The sequence below is a fragment of the Falco rusticolus genome, chromosome 1 (assembly GCF_015220075.1).
Source record: "Falco rusticolus isolate bFalRus1 chromosome 1, bFalRus1.pri, whole genome shotgun sequence".
In the NCBI taxonomy this organism is placed as follows: Eukaryota; Metazoa; Chordata; class Aves; order Falconiformes; family Falconidae; genus Falco; species Falco rusticolus.
The window spans coordinates 21,675,509-21,693,612 of NC_051187.1; the positions used below are offsets into that span (position 1 = coordinate 21,675,509).

The following is an 18,104-nucleotide window of genomic DNA, read 5'->3' on the forward strand; positions in this document are numbered from 1 at the left end:
TGCAGTACATTAACAATTGGTTTAGACTGTCGAGTATCATAGAAATCTGAGAAAAGAGGTTTTAATCTTAATTAATTGGCTCTTAAAAGTAGTTTTGGCTGCTGTACTAGTATTATTAACATAAAAAACTTTAATGGTCTTCATGATGATCACATGTAGTGGCAGGACAAGTGGCTTTAAGCTGAAAGAGGGGAGATTTAGATTAGATATCAGCAGGAAATTCTTCACTGTGTGGTGGTGAGGCACTGGCCCAGGCTGCCTAGAGCAGCTGTGGGTGCCCCATCCCTGGCAGTGCCCAAGGCCAGGCTGGACGGGGCTGGGAGCAGCCTGGGCTGGTGGAAGGGGTCCCTGCCCATGGCAGGGGGTGGCACTAGGTGGTCTTTAAGGTCCCTTCCAACCCAAACCACTTGGGTTCTATGTTACAGGAATTCCTAATCACAGCTGTTTATCTCCTTAACCACGGTTAGCACTTGTAAAACACATAAAAAGACCCAGTCCCTCATTAAAATAAAGTACATCTAATGATTGTCTACTTTTGTATTTTAAAAGGAGAAGGATAGTATCTGACCAAGGTTATTTTAAAAAAAAAAAAAAAAAAAAAAAGGCAACCCCCAAGTTAACCCATAGAGGATGCTGGAGGACTTGAGCTGCCTTTCAAAAAATCAGTCTGAAATCAGCAAGAAGCGTGAAACTTAGCAAGTTTATCTGGTTTCTCTCACACACCTGGACAATAACTGATACATATGTTGTTCTACATTAAATATGGTTCATGCAGAGATAAAGAACAGGCAAAGCTAAAATACAGAGGGTTTGCTGGTTTGGTTTTTTTTTCTTCTAGCACTTGGCACTCGTTGTTGTTACAACCCTGGGCAGAAGGCAAGCTCCCAGTCGTACACACAGGTATTCACGGGAATGCTTTCCAAATTCAGCTGGTCAGTAATTACTGAAACCACTTTGAAAAGGATAAAAGGAGACAGCCTACAAGAAATTAATCATAACATAACCGCACTGGCCCAGTTGTGCTGGGATCTGAATTTGAGGGTGCAGCTTGGGGGAGTTACTGAGGAATCTGTCTTAAAAGTGGATGCCACAAGATGTAGAAGGTAAAGCTACAGCAGCAGAGAAACTTGAAAGCTCTTTGTTTGTTTGTTTGAAGGCAGGGAAAGAAGAGAAAGGACATTATAAAATCCCACATAAAGCCATGGAAAGGCAAGAGGAGAATGTGAAGTGTTGAACAACCGGTCTGGCAGCCAGCTGGGCACCCAGCACTTCCATCCCTGAGCCCAGCACAGCCATTCCCAAGTCCCAGTGCCAGGGAACCGAAGGATGTTTGCTCTGCAGCTGCACCTACCCCACCAGCTCTCTATAAGCACTTCCACATATCTGAGTGCTTCCCGCAGCGCGTGCTCCACCCTGGGGCTCTTGCACAGTATCATTTTCATCCATCAACTGAGTCAGGCCCAGACAGTCAAATCCAACATCTACTCCATCTCCTCTGGTCATAAAGCCTCCCCGAGAGTCACATATCCACCGAAACTACGGCAGCAGCTACCAAAGCCAGGCCTGCCCCAGGGCAATGTTAAAAATAGGGAGCTCCCAGAGGAATTGCTGCCACTAGGCACAGCAAAGGGAGAACCTGATACTGCTCCGGCTCCAACAGCTCCCTCCAGCCCGCGTGCATGCCTGGTCTTGACTCCTAATGACCGAAGGAGAGAGCTGAGCCACTCAACCAAGGCAGGTGCCTGGAACAAGACAAAGCAGGGCTGTACCCCTGTCCTTGACAGCTCCCTCCCCGCTTTAGGGTGGGCGGTCAGGGTCCCTCCAGCACTGGAAGTGTTCTTCTGCCAGGCAAAAAGTGTCCAAAAAAACCTGAAGGATGACTGGGGGACTCTGGAGTGCAATCGTGGCTGTCCCCTGCAGCGAGCCCCACTGCAGAAATTGCCCAAACAAAGCAATAACTGGTTCAGAAAGTCACAGCCCAAGGGAGCTGAGAATCAGGGCAACAGCCACGCCAACCTGCAGTGCCCCAGGGCCCGAGGCTGGTACAGACAGCTAACACGTCAGGGGAGATCCTCGGCGCACAGCCCCAGCCCCAGCGTGGGACCCTTGGGAGAAGTATCTCTGTGCAGGCATTGCAGGGATGGAGCCGCACAAAACCTGGGACACCCCAGGACCGACAGAGGTGACAGCACGAGACAGACATGGCCAGGCGCTGGCAGGCAAACCTGGATGTGACACAGCGTGCTGCCAGCCTGGCTGGGACACCAGTGATGGCGTGGAAAGGCAGGCATCTCCATGCTTGACTCACAGGAATCGACAGCCACGGGGGCAGCAGCAAAAGCAAGGCGGATTTTCTGGTGCTTTAGCATCGAAACACTTGTCTGGACAAGTACAACACCCCTGCTCCTTTACGGATGAACTGCCGTGGCTGGTACCACAAGCAACCTTTCTGCAGCACGAGTCTGGATCCAGCAAAAAGTGTAAACAAGTTGGAGGAAGAGAGGCAGGAGCAAGAAAAGCAGATGTTGTTGGGAAAGGAGTTACAGCCTGAAGGTGATGGGTAATGTAGAGAGAGGTCTTAGGCACCAGAGTCACAGACCAAAAGTACTCCCATGGGCTTCTCACAGAAGGGAGAACTCAGTGCCCAGAGAAATACAAGAAACAAAGCTGCAAGCAGAGATGGGAAAGCACATTATTATTCTGTTTTAAGTGCATCCACCCTTGGGACATCATCTCAAACCGCACCTCTGACTCCCCGCTGAAGTAAGGTGATCCCACTCCAGTCACAGATGTGCTGCCTTGAGATTTACCTTCAATCCAGTCCCACCAAAGCCTCACCAAGTTATTCCACAAATTCAAAGCACAGTTTCTGCTGCATTTCTCCATTTGCTGAAGTGTATTATATTTGCAAATAAGTGAATGATTTGGCTGTTTCCAAATGAGCTACATTGCTTTCACAGCACTGTATGCACACTGTGAAACTTTTTTTTTTTAATTGCAAAAATGGCTCAATGCTTTCGTCAACACCTCTCAAGCTCCACAGCACACAGAGCCCTATTATTACTGATATTAAAGGACAGTGCAAAGTACAGATTAGAGATTTATCCTATCTGGTCTGGCTCTGGGCTCACAATAGAAATTTTGTTGGTAGAAGAACCTACATGTGTAATACTTGGCTGAAAACTCAACTCTTGATTTTGTTGTATAAACCTTTAATTTTTATTATGGGTAAAAGAGAAGGGAGAGAGGGCAGACTCCTGGGGAGATTGTATGAATTTCACGATCACCCACTTCCTGGAGGACACTCCTTATTTTTTGCATACGCGCATAAGAACAGACTAGTTATTTAGCACACAAAGTCTATTTTCTTTGCTGCACATCAGCCAACACAGTACACGCCAACTGCGGCAAGAACAACAGATGAAAACCACAGACACAGTGCTAAGCAACTTGTTCAGCAATGCTCAAACTCGCATGTAAACAAGAGAGATTATGGGTTCCCAAGGCCCTCGCCAGAGAGGAATACAGGGATAGTTTCACCCTGCTGCACTGGGATTTGCATATACTCTCCATTCTGGGAAGCTGACATGTAATACACTGCCATTAGATTTCTCAAATCCCTGTGGAATAAAGGACCAGGGTTAAATAGAACATTGCAAACATCCTTAATGATTTCAGAAACCTGTAAGGCCTAGGAGACTCTGAAACTGCAATTTCTGAGTGCAGAGCAGGAAATCAGCACAGGATCAGGGCCAAGAAAACATGCTTATGCTTCTTTCAGCCCTGTGTGGCAGAAAGCCTTACTTTCCCTTAGAAGAGCTAATGATTGCAAAATACTCTGTTCCTCTGTCTGTTATGTCCATAACTCATAAAATCATTTTTACAGAAGTTTTCACCCAAAAGGATGCTACAGAATTCACAAGCTTCCCTTGCTAAGCAATACAGACGTGCAAGTGTCCTTTGCTGCTGAAAACAAAAAAAAGTCAGCTCAAATGAAATGTGATAGCTCTTTAATGGTACAGAGCTCTCCCGCTGGATCCAGCTCCAACAGACTCGCCAGTACAGCTCCAGGTTCCATCAGAGGAGTTGCCTGCTTTGGTGGAGGGAGAAGGAAGCATTCATTTTTGACAGACAAATGCTGACAAAAAAAAGCCAAAACCAAAACAAACTACTGATGAAATACATAGGACTGGGGCTTGTTCTCTCTGGCAAACCAGGCAAAAAAAACATCGCAACAATACATAAATGAAGGCAACATAGTGACAGATTTCTACAATATGCCATATGCTGTCACTTCTTACCTCCTTGAAACTTGCTTTTCTAGTCCTTCAAAGTTTTGTCTCATTAACTTCCCTGTCACTGTTCTGATTTAAGAATGTCCTTGTTAAAACTAAGACACCTGTAAGCCTTCCCTGGGCACTCTTGCCTCTTACTGGGAAAAACCACGTGATCTTGGCATTCATTCCATATAAAGTGACAGATGCTGCTGAAGAAAGTATGACAAAACTTCCCATCCTCCTGCAATTCAAAATTCCATCTCCCCAGCTGTAAAAATATAGTTAGGAATAGCAAGAAAAGAACACAAAAGCTAAGGCTGATTTCTTTCAGGTTATGTATTTATGGAATACTTGCTTTGGAACAGAGGTGATCACTGCTCACGGTTTCTATTGTGCTTTCCTGGATATCCTCAAGTCAGCTGCAGATACCACATTAACCAGCTCGGCTCTAGAAATGAGCTGCCAGTTAACTGCTGCTGCACTGACAGCCAGGGAGTTCTGACACATAAGACAGGTCCTACGCACACAGGCTTTTTGGACAGCTGATGCAGTTTTACTTTTGGTAACAGAATATTGCATTTGTAAAAAAATACAGATATTTGGCTACCTGAATCAATGTTAAGGTAGATAAAGTTTTGATCTTTAACTCCACGGCAGTGTCAACTTAAGTATGCAAGTGTGTAGGACCAGAAACAGGCCAGAGACTCCAGTATCTGAAACAGCACTAGAACCCACAGCTATATATGGCAGGCAATTAGCATTTACATAGTTAAGCCTCAAGACAATCCATGGCTGGTGCGTCTCACCAACTAGCAAAACAGGTATTTTGCTCTTAGCCTTAGCTGAGCGGATTTGCTGGAAGCAACCTCTGCCTCTCTGTCACACTACCTGCATGCCTCTGTCATGCCCGTCTAACTGCACTTTCAGTTTGTGAAGCTCTTCGATCTCCCGGTTGTGGCGCTCCGTTTTGTGCCGCACCAAAGAGCGGTAGAAGTGAATGGTGAAGACAACAAAAATCAGACCCACTGGGACCATGATGATGGTGGAGACCAGTGCTGACTGCCAACCCGCGTGGCCGCTGGGCTTCTCGACGTTGGTGGTCTCATTTTTCAGGATGGAGCCCACAGGCAGGAATTTTATCCAGCACAGAAGCACGACTTCTGCAAGGAAAAGGAGGATCCCCAAGACAGTGGAGAAGCCCCACGCCAGCTCAATGTAGGGATGCATGCGCTCATGTGGGGACTCACTGATGGAGTTCAGGTTGTGGATGTTGCTCACTGCTTCCACGTTAGGCAGGATGCAGGTGCTGATGAGAAGGGCAAAGAGATGAACTGCAACCAGCACTGTTGTGCAGGCACTGAAAGCAATCAGCAGCATCTGGGGGTACTTGTACTGCACCTCCAGCTGCACCTCCACCATGGCAACCTGGGGAGAAAGGAACAAAAAGCTTGTCACCATCTGTTAGTTCTCCTCTTTTCAAGGCTTTCATCCAGGAAAGCATCTTTATTCAGGAAGAGCACCTAAGGTCAAGTATACACTCAAGTGCTTTTTGGAATGGCAGCCTACATGGATCATTTCTGTTTCCCATGAAGCCGTACACGCAGTCTGCAGCTTGGCCTTCCTGAAGGCTCACGTGCATGGTTCTGCGCTGTAGTTTTCTGAAATAACGTTATCTCTCCTTCCAACCATGAGCCATACGAACTGCATCAAACCAAACACACAACAGAAGGAACTCATTAGACAACAAGTGGAGCTTGGAGGCAGCTGACAGCCTGCTAGCCCGCCTGCCCATCACACGTTCTCCTTCCGCTCATTACTTGCAGCTGCGGTGCAGGAAGTTTCAACTTCAGGCGCATAAAGAAAAGCAAAAGCAAGCAGCTCTTCTGGCCAGCAGCCAGCAAGGTTTCACTACCCCTCCATGGGAAGCATGCAAGCTACTTCACAATTTAAGTTAGTCCATAGTTAAAACAGCTGCCTTCTATTCTCAGAACACTGTATGTTTGTTTTTATTACAAATATGCCCAGATACAAGTTATTTATATCCTCAAATTTCTCCCTTGAGAGCTAATAACCTACTGATACGCTCAGCAGAAGTGGACAGCTACTGACTTACGGGTGTGCTCAACAACTCAGATAGGGTTTCTCAAAACAAGATCTATTATAGAGTAAGTCTCTAAAGCTGTCTATTTCTTATTTAATCAAATAAAGCTTAACAAGCAGAGTAAGTGCAAGAGAGCAGGGAAGTCTTCTGAGATCAGAACTGGAGTCCTACTACAGGGCTGTTAACTGGTTTTGCAGTTAACTTGACCTACCTTGAAGTAAAATAGTATTTGCGTGTGGTGGCATCCCTGAAAGGACTGCAGAAACCTTTTGGTAAGAGAAGCCACAAAAAGAGCTGTCAAGACTATCAAACATTCCTCTCTAGCAGCTTGCTTGGCTCTGCAGCTGCACTTCACGATTTGCACAAATACTACCTTGCCTGGCAGCAGGCAAAACCTCTGGTGATCCCAGACGACCTGCCGCTCAGCTTGCCGAGGATGCGTTAAGGAGAGAAGCCGATGCCTGGACACCTGCCTCAGGGCAGTGCCTCTCAAGACCATCATGAGAAGGGCAAAGTCTGAACAAGCAGCTCATTTCTAGGGGGCAGATGGATTTTGCAGAACAGACTCACAATTACTTTATCCAGACTTTGCATGAGACCACCACTAGGCAGCCGTTTCAGGTTCTATAATAATCTGCACCATTCACTCTGGTATTATTTGTTATTAATATTATTTAGGCACTGGAAGATCAGGCGTACACTCATGCTGTCCCTTGGTGGTAGCCCTGAAAAGGATTAAAGGGGATGGAAACAAGTGCCTACGTTGGCATGACTGCTGCCTTACCTGCATTTACTTTGAAACCATCAGCAGCCTGAACAAGGGGATCACAGTCAAGTCTGAACACATTTAGCAGCAACCAAGATGTAACGCATGTGTTTGTGGTGGCATGTGGTCAACCTCTACAAATCCAGATTTTACACCTACCTCCGCTATTTAGGATACCACTATTTAGCAAAAATACTGTGACAGCCCCTGGATGTTCCCAGCCTTTTGTTCCTATTATGAACATGTGGGGTTCTTTTTTGTTTGTTTGTTTTTTAAAGGTTCCTGTTCACAGTTTACAGTAGTTCTTGTATAGCAGAGAAAATAACAATGCAGGAGTGGCTATCTATTACAAGGTCAATTTAATTAAAGCACAATACACATTGCCTTGTATACGTTCTTTTTGCAATTCCTCTTATATTGATTCCAGGAGATCAGAATTATTCTCTGCGGCCCTTTTCTGTACAACAAATTTGTACAGTGCTGTGATTGTCAGTCACACCCTATCAGCCAGGAAAAGCTGCAGCGATATTGTTCATTATTGGGTGCTGTAACACCCAGAAACATAGTATTCAGCAAGCCGAATCGGAATTGTACCTGCATGTTCAATTTATAGCTTTATATTAAAGCTGAGAGCCTGGCTGATGTCAACATATCAATTTCTACTTGTTATTCTTCGCATGAGCAGCACTTTTCAGCTAATTGGATGTTTCCTCCCAGACTAACCTACTCCCTAGGGCTAGCTTCAGCTGTGCAATGTGATGAATTTTTAACACTGACTGATGGCTCAGTAAGAGGTATTTCAGAGAAAAACATCAACAATCCAGACAGGGAAGCAAGGCAGAAAAACAGTTCATTTAACCCGAACAAGTACTGGAAAGGTGAGTGAGCTGTTATCGTTTACCCTGTACACACTGTCATGTCATTCTCTGACCGGGATAAGAGAAAGAGGACAAGCTGACATAACCCATTTAAAAATCATTAAATATGCTGCTTAGTCTGTAAAACTATTAATATGTCATGTTTGATACAATTATACTTTTCCATGACACAGCCCCCTTTATCTTAACCTCTTCCAGAAGCCAAGGTGTCAAGGGCTTGGCTTTGCATGACACTGAGCACTCTGCCAAGCCGCAGAGTATTCCAGCATAGGCTTAATTTTAAGCTTGAGAATCACCCTGTTGAACTCCACACTCACAGGTTTGCTAAAGGCCCAAGTATTCAGAAAATTTTAGAATTAAATTGCAATTAAATGACATGCAATTATGGCTTGGAGTTTTTTTAGACCAGTATAGCCCAGATTGTCCACAACAAATGTGATGCTCATCTTGAGGAATTTAGACCAGGGTAGATAGTATCGGGCAAAAGGATGACAAATGGCTTAACCATGTTAAATTCACACAGATGGTTTGGCAGCCTGTAAAAACAATCACTCCAGTAGATCTGTTAGGCAGGGTTCTTATTTTTGGTTTGGTTTTGTTTTGTAAATCAAATACATATCCTACAGCAATTAGATGAGTATTGAGAAGACTTATCAGCGGTAATAGCTCTTACTTCCATCAGGAAAATTATTAAGGAGGTTTCCTAAGCTCCCTCAGTCTCCTTCACCTGCAGCCTCCCTGGGGCAAACGCAGTACCCCTACAGCCCACCTCCAAAGAGACCTGGCACTGGAAAGGACCCACATTCTCCTGATCTGCCCAATGCTCTGCCAGAAATACCAGAGACAGCACTGAGTAACGAGGAAGGTTCACATTATTCTGCAGCCTGTCCAGAAGGAGCTGGATCAAAGCCACTGCCTGTTGATTAAATATCCATCAGCTTGTAATAATCTTCAGCCAATCTGGAACTGGCTTGAATCAAACATACTGACAGGGAAGTAAATAAAGCAATAGCCAAGCGCTGTATGTCATTTGTTTATGTAGCAAAATCCACCCAGGGCTTCAGGGGAACTATTTAAGTAACTTCTCTACTTTCATCAATAGCCAAATAGATGCTCTTATTAGAGAGCAAACATCCATGTAACAAATCTCTGCGTGCCAAATTACCAGCAGAGAACTAACACAGTAGGAATAGATACCTCAGCTTTCACTGGAAGGTCCAGTACGATCAGCTGAGAAAAGCTTGCTATAAAAGAGAATTCTTTATTGCAAAAATTTCAATTCCAACAACTACTCATTTATTATGTTAAGCTGCTGATTGCAATTAACATTACTCATACCTATGTGTTTGCATTTTAAACAGTCTAAAGAGAATAGAAGTAAAATGGTTAATTTTGTGTGTTCACGAAGGACTTCCAGCAACTTTCTGTTGTGCGAGTTGAGAAGGCAGGCTTTGTTTTCAGATATGTGGTTCAGCCCTGCAGTGTGGGTGGGCCACAAGTGCCCCCTCCCCTCCACAGCCCCAAGTCCCAGTGGTGCCAGCAACAGCACACCCCGGCATGGGCACCTGCTTGTGTAACCACGCTGCCTGGGTGGATCAGTTCAGAGCAACACAAAATGTTAATTTAATATTCACGTTGAAGAGAACGGTCACAAATGCCTAACACAGGACTAAGGCAACCCAGAGGCACAAAGGGCAAGCACACGAGCAGCTTTTAGAGTAAGAAAGCTTCTGAGTGAAAGAAGTCTAACAGGAGAGCAATCAATTTTCTCAAAATGAGGAGGTACCTTCTGCCATTTCAGCACACAAGCTTGATTATAAACCAACATATGCTGTGTGAAAAGTCTGTACAAGCATCGCTTGCATGCAGTCAGCAAGCGGAGAGGAACTGCAAAGCGACCAAGCACCCTCTCTCCCCTGCAGCCTGCTCCCACTTAACTCCCCACTTGCATTTTTCCAGCTTCACTTTGGGTGACCAATTTTGTCATCCCAGACTGTTGTAATGTTACAGATGATTCATGTTCTTGGGGATTGGGGGAGGAAAAAGCAGTGGAAGAAGCTAAACCAAGGAAAGCTATCTGAAAAGTTCTTGAGATCTGTCTCCCCCCCAGTTTCTGAGCTGCAGGATGCAACATCACATCACATCCCACTCACTCAGGTGCTGCCCTCTGCATTCAGCTGACAGACCTCAGGAACAACCAGACCTGCCCATTTCCCGAGCAGAAAACCCCCCAAACAGGTTTCAGTTCTCCATCCCAAAAAGCAAGAACTGGAGGGAAGATGAAGACACTCACACTGACACAGCACTGCCGTGTTTTGCAAACACCACAGCTCACACCAGACCACTGACTGCCTCTGTTTTGTTTATTCGCTTGCTCCCTGACATGGTTTTGACCTGTGCAAATAGCTTCCAGATAACACCCAAACGCTGCATAGAGGAAACCAGGTACTGGGGATTATGCCCAACAGGCAGCACTGACAAAAATATGCCAAGTTTGGCTCCCTACAGTCCTCTGACAGCAGCTCCAAGGCTGCAGGGCCTCTTCTCGCACCTCAGTGTATAACACTATCTCCCCAATCATGCTATGCAAACTTTGCTCTGGCAGACCGTGACCCAAACTCCACCTTATTTTAGACAGCATGACCTGAAAAAAACCCCACACAGGAATTAAGACAATGTTCAGGACCACAGCAACCACAAGGGCCCAGAGGAGCTCCACGCCCAAGTGCAACCTCACACGATCACAGCCAGCAACAACGGCCTCGGAGAGCCCGGATCCTGTATTGTTTAGTACTGCTTACTCGTTGAGCAGTTAGGATCACTGGCAGGTAGGGGATTAGTATTTTTAAAGAGCTGACTTGGAAGTGTGCAGCTTGACTGCCAGGCAGCTCATGTATCCTTGCTGCCTTGAGAGAGCCAGCCTCAAACTTAGCAGCAGCAGCCAAAGAGAAGCCCCCAGGCAGATGCCTCCTGCCTCTTCAGAAAACAACAGTACATCCTGCTTCTCCTCTGGAGGAAAACACCAGATAATAGATGATTTTTTAGAGAAACAAAACATTCATGATCAGAAAGGGTTGCTACAAAATACACATACCATTGCAAATCCAGAGAGCAGAGCAGACGTTCTGCTGGAAGCTTTCAGTTTGGCTCGGCTCAGGTACAGTTTTCTCCATGAAAGGGCTTGAACAGAGTGGTGGTTTGACGTGACCAGCTCCAGATAGCTGCGCCGCACCCAGTCCCGATAATCCATGCCTTTTGTGCCAGGTTCAGAGCAGCAAGCAGGAGTGGAAGGATCCACCGGAACGTTTAATTCAGAACTCATGATGAGAGAAATGCTGAGGGAACAAAACAGTCACTTTGAAAAGGAGGCAGCAGGCAGGAAAAGCATCAACTACTGGAAATGTTATGTTTAAACTAAGTTGCCTTCGGTCAGTAGAAAAATGATGGACCAAATACCATCACACTTGCAAGGCAAAGAACAGAGAAAGACCATCCGTAATTGCTAAAAATGTCCATGAGAACCAGAAAAGATTACACAAGTAAACCCAGGAGCTACTCCAGCAGGAATACAGGAAGGCTGCACAGCATCTGGCTTTTCATTTCGAAGCTGGCATCTTAACTTTCCCCTCTAATTCCTCCTTGCTAATAAAAAATTTTAGATAAAGACACTTTGGCAATAGGGCCCACATCTTACCTTTTGTTTTAAGCTGACAGTTAATTTCACAGCACATCATGGATTGGCTACAAATGCATCCCCTTAGAGCACTGAAGTAATGTCAGCTAGCACGTTCAGGGAGTCACTTTTTGCTTTTTCTTTGCAATTCTTTTTTTTTTCCCCAGTTAAACCATTGCTCATCATAGCTCAGTTCGGACGGGCACAGTTCTTCCCCAATAGTCAGAGCTGAATGCTGTACAGGGTTAACAAATTAACTTCCCAAGCTTCTGCAGTGGGAAGCTGAATTTCCTGAACCACTCGCACTCCACTTATCAGCCATATCAGCCCGAGAATCCTGATCCCTTGCTTCCACTGGTGGCTCTTAGCATGAGGAAAGGAAAAGACAATTCCAAGCGGAAAAGCAAGCTGCCTTCCAGGAAGTTTCAGCATCCTCAGATTCAAAAGATTACACTGAAAGATGTAAGAAAGCAGCAAGACTATTTCAGGTGGTGAGTGTCCCAGCCACCAGCAGAGGCAAACGCAAGGTTCAAACCACCTTACACCACAACGTAGCCAGGCTGCTGCCAAACGGCTCCAGTGATCTCCATGCCATCCACAGACACAGAACAGAATTCACCAAATGTTTTGAGCCAAAACTTCTCAACACTGACAAACACCTGAAACTAGATGTTTAAGTCAGCCTTCCAAAGAACAGAAGTCATGATTCTCTGATTAATCCCCACACTCACAATTCTGCCACCGACCACCACGACAGTGGCAGGTAGCAACACCAGAGCTGCACCACACAAGACCCTTCTGGCTCTAAGTACTTACCAGTTCCTAGGAGGAGATGCATGCCCAGAATCACACATGGTGTAGTACTAATTAGTCCCAGTGCCACACCTCAAGGTCACAAGCACCTTGCTGTTCGCTTGAAAGGAGCCCCAGCCCTGCCTGCATCCCCCCCCCAGCTCTCCACGTACGTGGACCACACAGTGACAGCTAATAAACCCACGTTCGCTGTGAGATTTGACAAAGTGGCAAAGATAAAAAGGACACCAGCTGCCCACAACACCACACACTATTGCTAAAAAGGAACAAAGCTGTTGGGGGCACAGGAACAAAGATTAGAGTGCAGCAGCAAATAAAGCATTCCAGGTTGTCCATCCCTCCAGAGCATGGTGGGGTTTCAGAGCCCAGCCCCATCAGATATAATAAGAATGGCAGCAAGGGCACAACATGGTGACTTCTGGGCAGCTTTTGATCAGGCCACTAGTACAGCCCCTGAAGGGCTTCAGGATGGCTCCCAAATTGTTCTGGAGTTTTCAAATTATTAAAAAGAAAAGGAAATGAAAGCATAAAAGAACTGCCATGCAATCATAAAACCAAAACCAGAATAACAGGGACAAACCTACCTGCTTGCTCTGTGTTTCCAGTAAAGCCAAGAATCACCTACTTTACAGAAAAAAAAAAAATAAATCTCCCCAAGTCTCCTGGGAGGATCGGAGGCAGAAGCATTCTGTGAGCAGCAAAATTACAAAGCTGTTTCCTGTGACAACATCCTGTGTGGATTCTGCAATGTATAGTGTGGGGTGAACTTACTAGCTTTGTCCTTAGCTGGGACACCGACAGCCTCTACCATGCCATTTGTTTTCACAAAATACGTAGGAACTTTGGATGTAGGAAACTTGAACCCCTGGGACAAATTCCATTGAAAAGACAAATGAATTCAGAGGTTACAGAGGGAGAGCAAGAGTACCCAATCACATCTGCTTCTTTCCTTAGAAAAATAAGCTAAAAATACCACAAGGATGAATTTTCACTCTGGAGCTGCTTAAGAGATGTTCCCAAATAAGTAAACTACTTCAGAATAAAACCCATAAACACAAACACAGCCCAAACAGGCAGTAACAAGACAGCAAACTCACCTTGCTGGCTACAGACATGGAGGGACTGGGTGGAGGGCTCTGAGGGCTGAAACACAAGACCAAAAAAAGCATCATTTTACATGCACTGGATCTTCAGCAGTTTTACTCTGGAAATACTTTTCAGCCAGTTATCTGCATCAGGGGAAGAGTTATTCTGGCAATCTCATGTTCCTGCCTTGCAACGATAAAGGTTTAGGATGCTTGCTCTTACAGAAGTAACTATCCTACAGGGTTTTACCACACAGAGCTGTTGAGTTTTGGATGGAGAGCCAAGACTTTCCCAGGAGACCTCTTCCTTAGCCTAACAGCCAGCTCTGGCGGAGTCCATCCCAGCTGTGTCTTTACTCACTTCCGTTGCAGCACCGATGCGTTTGACCCTGCTTGGTTTCACACCGCTAAAGACAGAAAGCTCTCTGCCATTACTACCTCATATTGATCTGGTTAATCTGTCCAGTGCTGTCCTTTAGAGCAGCCAGCGTAGCAGGGAAAGCCTTCAGCGCGCCTTACATCTCAGCTGCCCCCGTGCAGTTGCAAGCACACGTGCGGGGATTTCTTCACAGCAAGGGACGAAGCAGAAGCCCGCCAGGGCTGAGATATGCAGATCCCCCCTCCCACTGCCGGCGTGCTCTGAAAATTGCCTGCAGAGCGCTGCCTCAGCAACACTGCCAGCTTCTCTGCCTGGCTTCAGGATGCCGCCCCCCCACCCCCTCAGACCCAGGTTTCTGCTCCACACCCTGAGACTGACCTGTAGACCATGGCTAAGCTTAACCCCAGGCCCTACTACTCCCCCTTCTTCTGCCATTCTGGGCCCCCCAGGCTCATGCCCTCTTTGTTACGGGGAACCCCTTCCCATGTTGCAGCACCCCTGGGATGTCACACCACCCAGTCAGGATGTGAACGGCCCACGGCTGTGACCACCCTCATGGCAGCACACTGCAAGCAGGGCATCCCCTCCTGAGCAGGATGTGACCCCCTTGGCCCACCACCACCACCGCTAGGATCCTACTCACAAGGGCACTGCCTGAACAGGGGCTTTCTCCTCCTGCTTGCCAGCTGCCCCCAGTACACCCCGGGCAGGATGGGACCCGACATAGCAAGGATCTCCCCTCCAACAGCACCCTCAGACAGGGTGTCAGTCCCTCAGGCCAGGACGAGACCCTCCCCTCCAAAGGCACCCTGAATAGAGGATCCTTCCTAGGCAGGATGTGACCTTTTACCACCGGATCCCTGTGCGGCAATCCCAAGGATCTGCCGCATCTCCTCAGGCAGGACGCGACCCACTCCCTCCCCACAGCTGGGATCCCCCCTTGCCACGGCACCCTGGGTCAGGGACTTCCCCACACCATAAACTGGAGAAGTCTCCCCTACAGCACCCCCAGCGAGAGGATCCCTTTGTCAGTGAGCTCCAAACCACTGCCAGGCAGGATGGGACCCCCCTTCTCCGCCCACAGCAGACCCTTCCCGCTCACCCCACCACCCCCAAAAGGGGACTAGCCCCAGCTAGGCAGGATGGGGGTGCCTACCCCTACCCCATCCCCAGCAGGAATTCCTGCAACCTGGGCAAGATGAGGCACGTACCCCCCACCACCACCCCGGGCAGGGGAAGCCCCATCCAGGCAGGGTAAAACCAACCCTAGCCCCCGCCCGCAGCACCCCGGGCACGGGATGCCTCTAGCTGGGCAGGATGAGACCCCTCTCCCCCCGGAGCACCCCGGGCAAGAGATGCTCCTATCTATGCAGGACGAGCCCCCCCCCCCCGCCCCAGACACCGCGGGCTGGACGAAGCCCGCTACCCCAGAGCGCGGGAGCCGCCACCCCGGGCAGGATGAGACACCCCCCCACACCACCACCACCACCACCTCCCAGCCCCCGGGGTAGGGGCCCCCCACCCGGGCAGGATGCGGCGCCCCCGGGGCCGCGGGGGCGGGCCCTGGCTCACCGCGCTGGCTGGCCAGGGGCCGGGCCGGGTCGGGCGCGGCGCCCCGGGAGCGCCCGCCGCCGGCTGCCGAGTGCCGGAGCCGCCTCCGCCGCTGCCACGGCAACGCCGGGCCCCCGCCACGTGACCCGCAGGAAATGGGGGGGCGGGCCGCCGCCCCGCCCGCCGCACGTGACCGCCGCCTCATTGGGCCGTGGCGACGCCAAGCTCCGCCCCTTCGGCAGCGGGGCGGGGCCTGCGGGGGGGCACGGAGGGGGCCGGCTCCCCCGCCGCCTCCCCCTGCGGAGCGCCGGGCACTGGGGGCCGGGGCTGCCCGCCCCCGGCCGGCCCCGCTGGGGGGAGCCGCGGCCTCCGCTCGCCCCCGCACCCCCGGAGGCGGTGTGGGGGCGGTGTGTTGCTACCCGGGGGAATGTACCTAGCGGTTACAGAGGAAGGACATCCCGAGCTGTCCCCAGCGCCTCCGGGGCCGCGGAGCCGTTCCAGCAGCGGGCTGGGATCCAGGGGGCCGCAGCCCTCGGAGCTCCCTCTGTGAACATGCATCTGTAGGAAAAAAAATCACGTCTGCGGCTCCCTAAATTCATGGTCGGGGTGACACCCCACCCCACCCCCCTTCTCCGCTGGTAAAAACGTTATTCGGTCAGGACCTTGCATCTCTAAATCTTTCCACAGAGAAGGTATTGGTGCCGTGGGATGTAAACGTGCTTTTATTACAGGTATTAATTATACAGCAAAAAGTCGCGACTTACATAAGTCAAAAGGCAGTGCCGACTTCGGCCTCCGCCGCCGAGCCGCAGCATCCTCTGGCTGAAGCACAGACAGGGCTCCCTGCGTAAAGGAGGGCGGTGGAAGCCAGACTGCCATCTCCCTGCATTCCTCCTCTATTGACTCAGCAGGAAATCCTGTATAAACCCATCAAAAGAGCAAGGATAGGGACAGACTTAAGTAAAGGAGGAGGGAGTTCCTTCCCTGAAAATGAGATAAAGAAAATGCTGAAAGGCAGTACAACGGGTCAGCTTTATCACACAGTAAGCTTTATCACACGGTAATCCCATCTTCCTGAATTCCCTTCTGCCTGGGGGAGGGAAAAGACAGAGGAAAAGAATTCCTAAAAACTTATTAAAGAGACAAATACATTTGTTATCCCGAGTGTGCTTTTCACCTTCGAGATTATGAATACCTCTGCTTGGTTTCAGCACTAACGCTGCTGTGTTTCGGGCTCCCACACTTGCATGAACACATGTAGAAACGGAACAGCAGCAGACTTTAGCCCCTGAAAGATTAGTCTCCATCAGAGAAAGGAGAGGGACTCCTCTAGAAAAGAATCTAGAGCAAGAATTTAAAATTTAACGTAAGCAGGTCAAACTCATTAGCAGTTTCAAGCCTCGTAAGTTATTACTGCTTTTTCAGTGCCATATTTGGAGCAGGAAGCAATTGTAGAGTTGTTCCTCATTTTACTACACATGGGAGCACATCTCTTTTGTTTTACTCCGTGGATGACGTGTTCCCCGTTTTGAGGTCACAGAGTGCTAGCATTTTGTCTTAACAAAGCAATATCCCTTTAAATGCTCACTCTGAAGTGCCTTTATATTCTCCAGACATAGCACCGACACAAACCACCACAACATGGCATAGTATTTTTCACAATTCATAGCAACACCTACCAAATACAGCTCCTACCGCTACACTCAGCCACCCCAGCAAGAAAGACCGTAAGGCAGATACCACCTTCAGCAACACAGTCTCTTTGCTTTTTCTGGATTTCACCTACAAACTTAGCATTCCTAGAAAATGAAGAGTATAAATAATTCAGCATGCGTAACGATGGCGTCTTAAGGATGCAGGATGAGGCCACACAACCTGAATTTGCTTAGTTCACCAAGATAAACTCAAGCCCACCTTCCTCAAGATAGAGAATTGTGTCCTCATGCAGCAACATCTGCTCTACTTAATGCAAAACAGCACTTATTTATTCAGCTCAAAAGCCTGACAAGCTCAGAGGCAGAACAGTCTTTGTTTATTTGTGAGACTCTCACTTTTTGTCCATCCACAAAAGTCAAGAAACATCACAATCTTTTTCTGGCTCACCCTACCACACAGACATATCAACAGGGTTTACCTGCCCTAAGGGGCATTCAAGTGAAGCAATCCTCATAACTCACCTCTCCACAGGGAAAATGCCAACAACTGCAGAACATCCACTCTGCATCTTCAGCGGCAGAGAATGAAACACCCTCACAACGTACTCTTTAGACCAGCCTCCATGGAGATTAAGCAGAAAAATTCCATGCAGATCACTAATCTGGGGAGGGGGATACTGACCTTACAGCCCAGAAGTTATCCAGCTCTAAAGTCTTTGGGTATGTACAGGGTAACTTAACACAAATGTCACTTGCACTTGATCACATCTGCTTCCCTGCCGCCACGATAATACCACTGAGAAGCCATTACACAAAGCCAGCTCAGATAAAATGCAGGATTTCTGGCAGCACTTTTCAACAAAGGCTAAATCTAAAAAGAGATTCTCCCTTTTTATTGTTTTTGCTTTAAATAATTTGGCATAAAC

At 48.0% G+C, this 18,104-nt stretch overlaps 2 protein-coding genes across 8 annotated transcripts in view; one reads left to right on the plus strand and one right to left on the minus strand.

The window, feature by feature from the left end:
- ALKBH4 (alkB homolog 4, lysine demethylase) overlaps positions 1-4,139 on the plus strand; it is a 9,005-nt gene extending 4,866 nt beyond the window's left edge. Inside the window, exon 4 of the transcript XR_005102206.1 lies at positions 839-4,139. The gene's annotated coding sequence lies outside the window, so the exon portion shown is untranslated. The remainder of the gene's footprint in view (positions 1-838) is intronic.
- Positions 3,994-16,403, minus strand: ORAI2 (ORAI calcium release-activated calcium modulator 2). Of its 7 annotated transcripts, XM_037375033.1 has the most exons (6): positions 16,288-16,403; positions 15,957-16,081; positions 13,606-13,651; positions 13,093-13,132; positions 11,117-11,357; positions 3,994-5,702 (listed from the first exon to the last, which is right to left on the minus strand). In XM_037375033.1, the coding sequence occupies exons 5-6, from the start codon at positions 11,342-11,344 to the stop codon at positions 5,157-5,159; spliced, it is 774 nt and encodes a 257-aa protein (XP_037230930.1). In that variant the 5' UTR covers positions 11,345-11,357; positions 13,093-13,132; positions 13,606-13,651; positions 15,957-16,081; positions 16,288-16,403; the 3' UTR covers positions 3,994-5,156. The 7 variants fall into 7 exon arrangements, with proteins under 7 accessions (XP_037230930.1, XP_037230928.1, XP_037230934.1 ...); XM_037375031.1 differs by lacking the exon at positions 13,093-13,132; XM_037375037.1 differs by lacking the exons at positions 15,957-16,081; positions 16,288-16,403 and adding an exon at positions 15,545-15,662.
- Between the last annotated feature and the right edge of the window lie 1,701 nt (positions 16,404-18,104).

Coding starts and splice junctions, on each gene's coding strand:
- ORAI2 (XM_037375031.1), bottom strand. CDS start 11,344: ATGAGTTCTGAATTAAACGTTCCGGTGGATCCTTCCACTCCTGCTTGC. Junction 5,703..11,116: donor TGCTCTCTGGATTTGCAATG/GTATGTGTATTT, acceptor CTTTCTCCCCAG/GTTGCCATGGTGGAGGTGCA.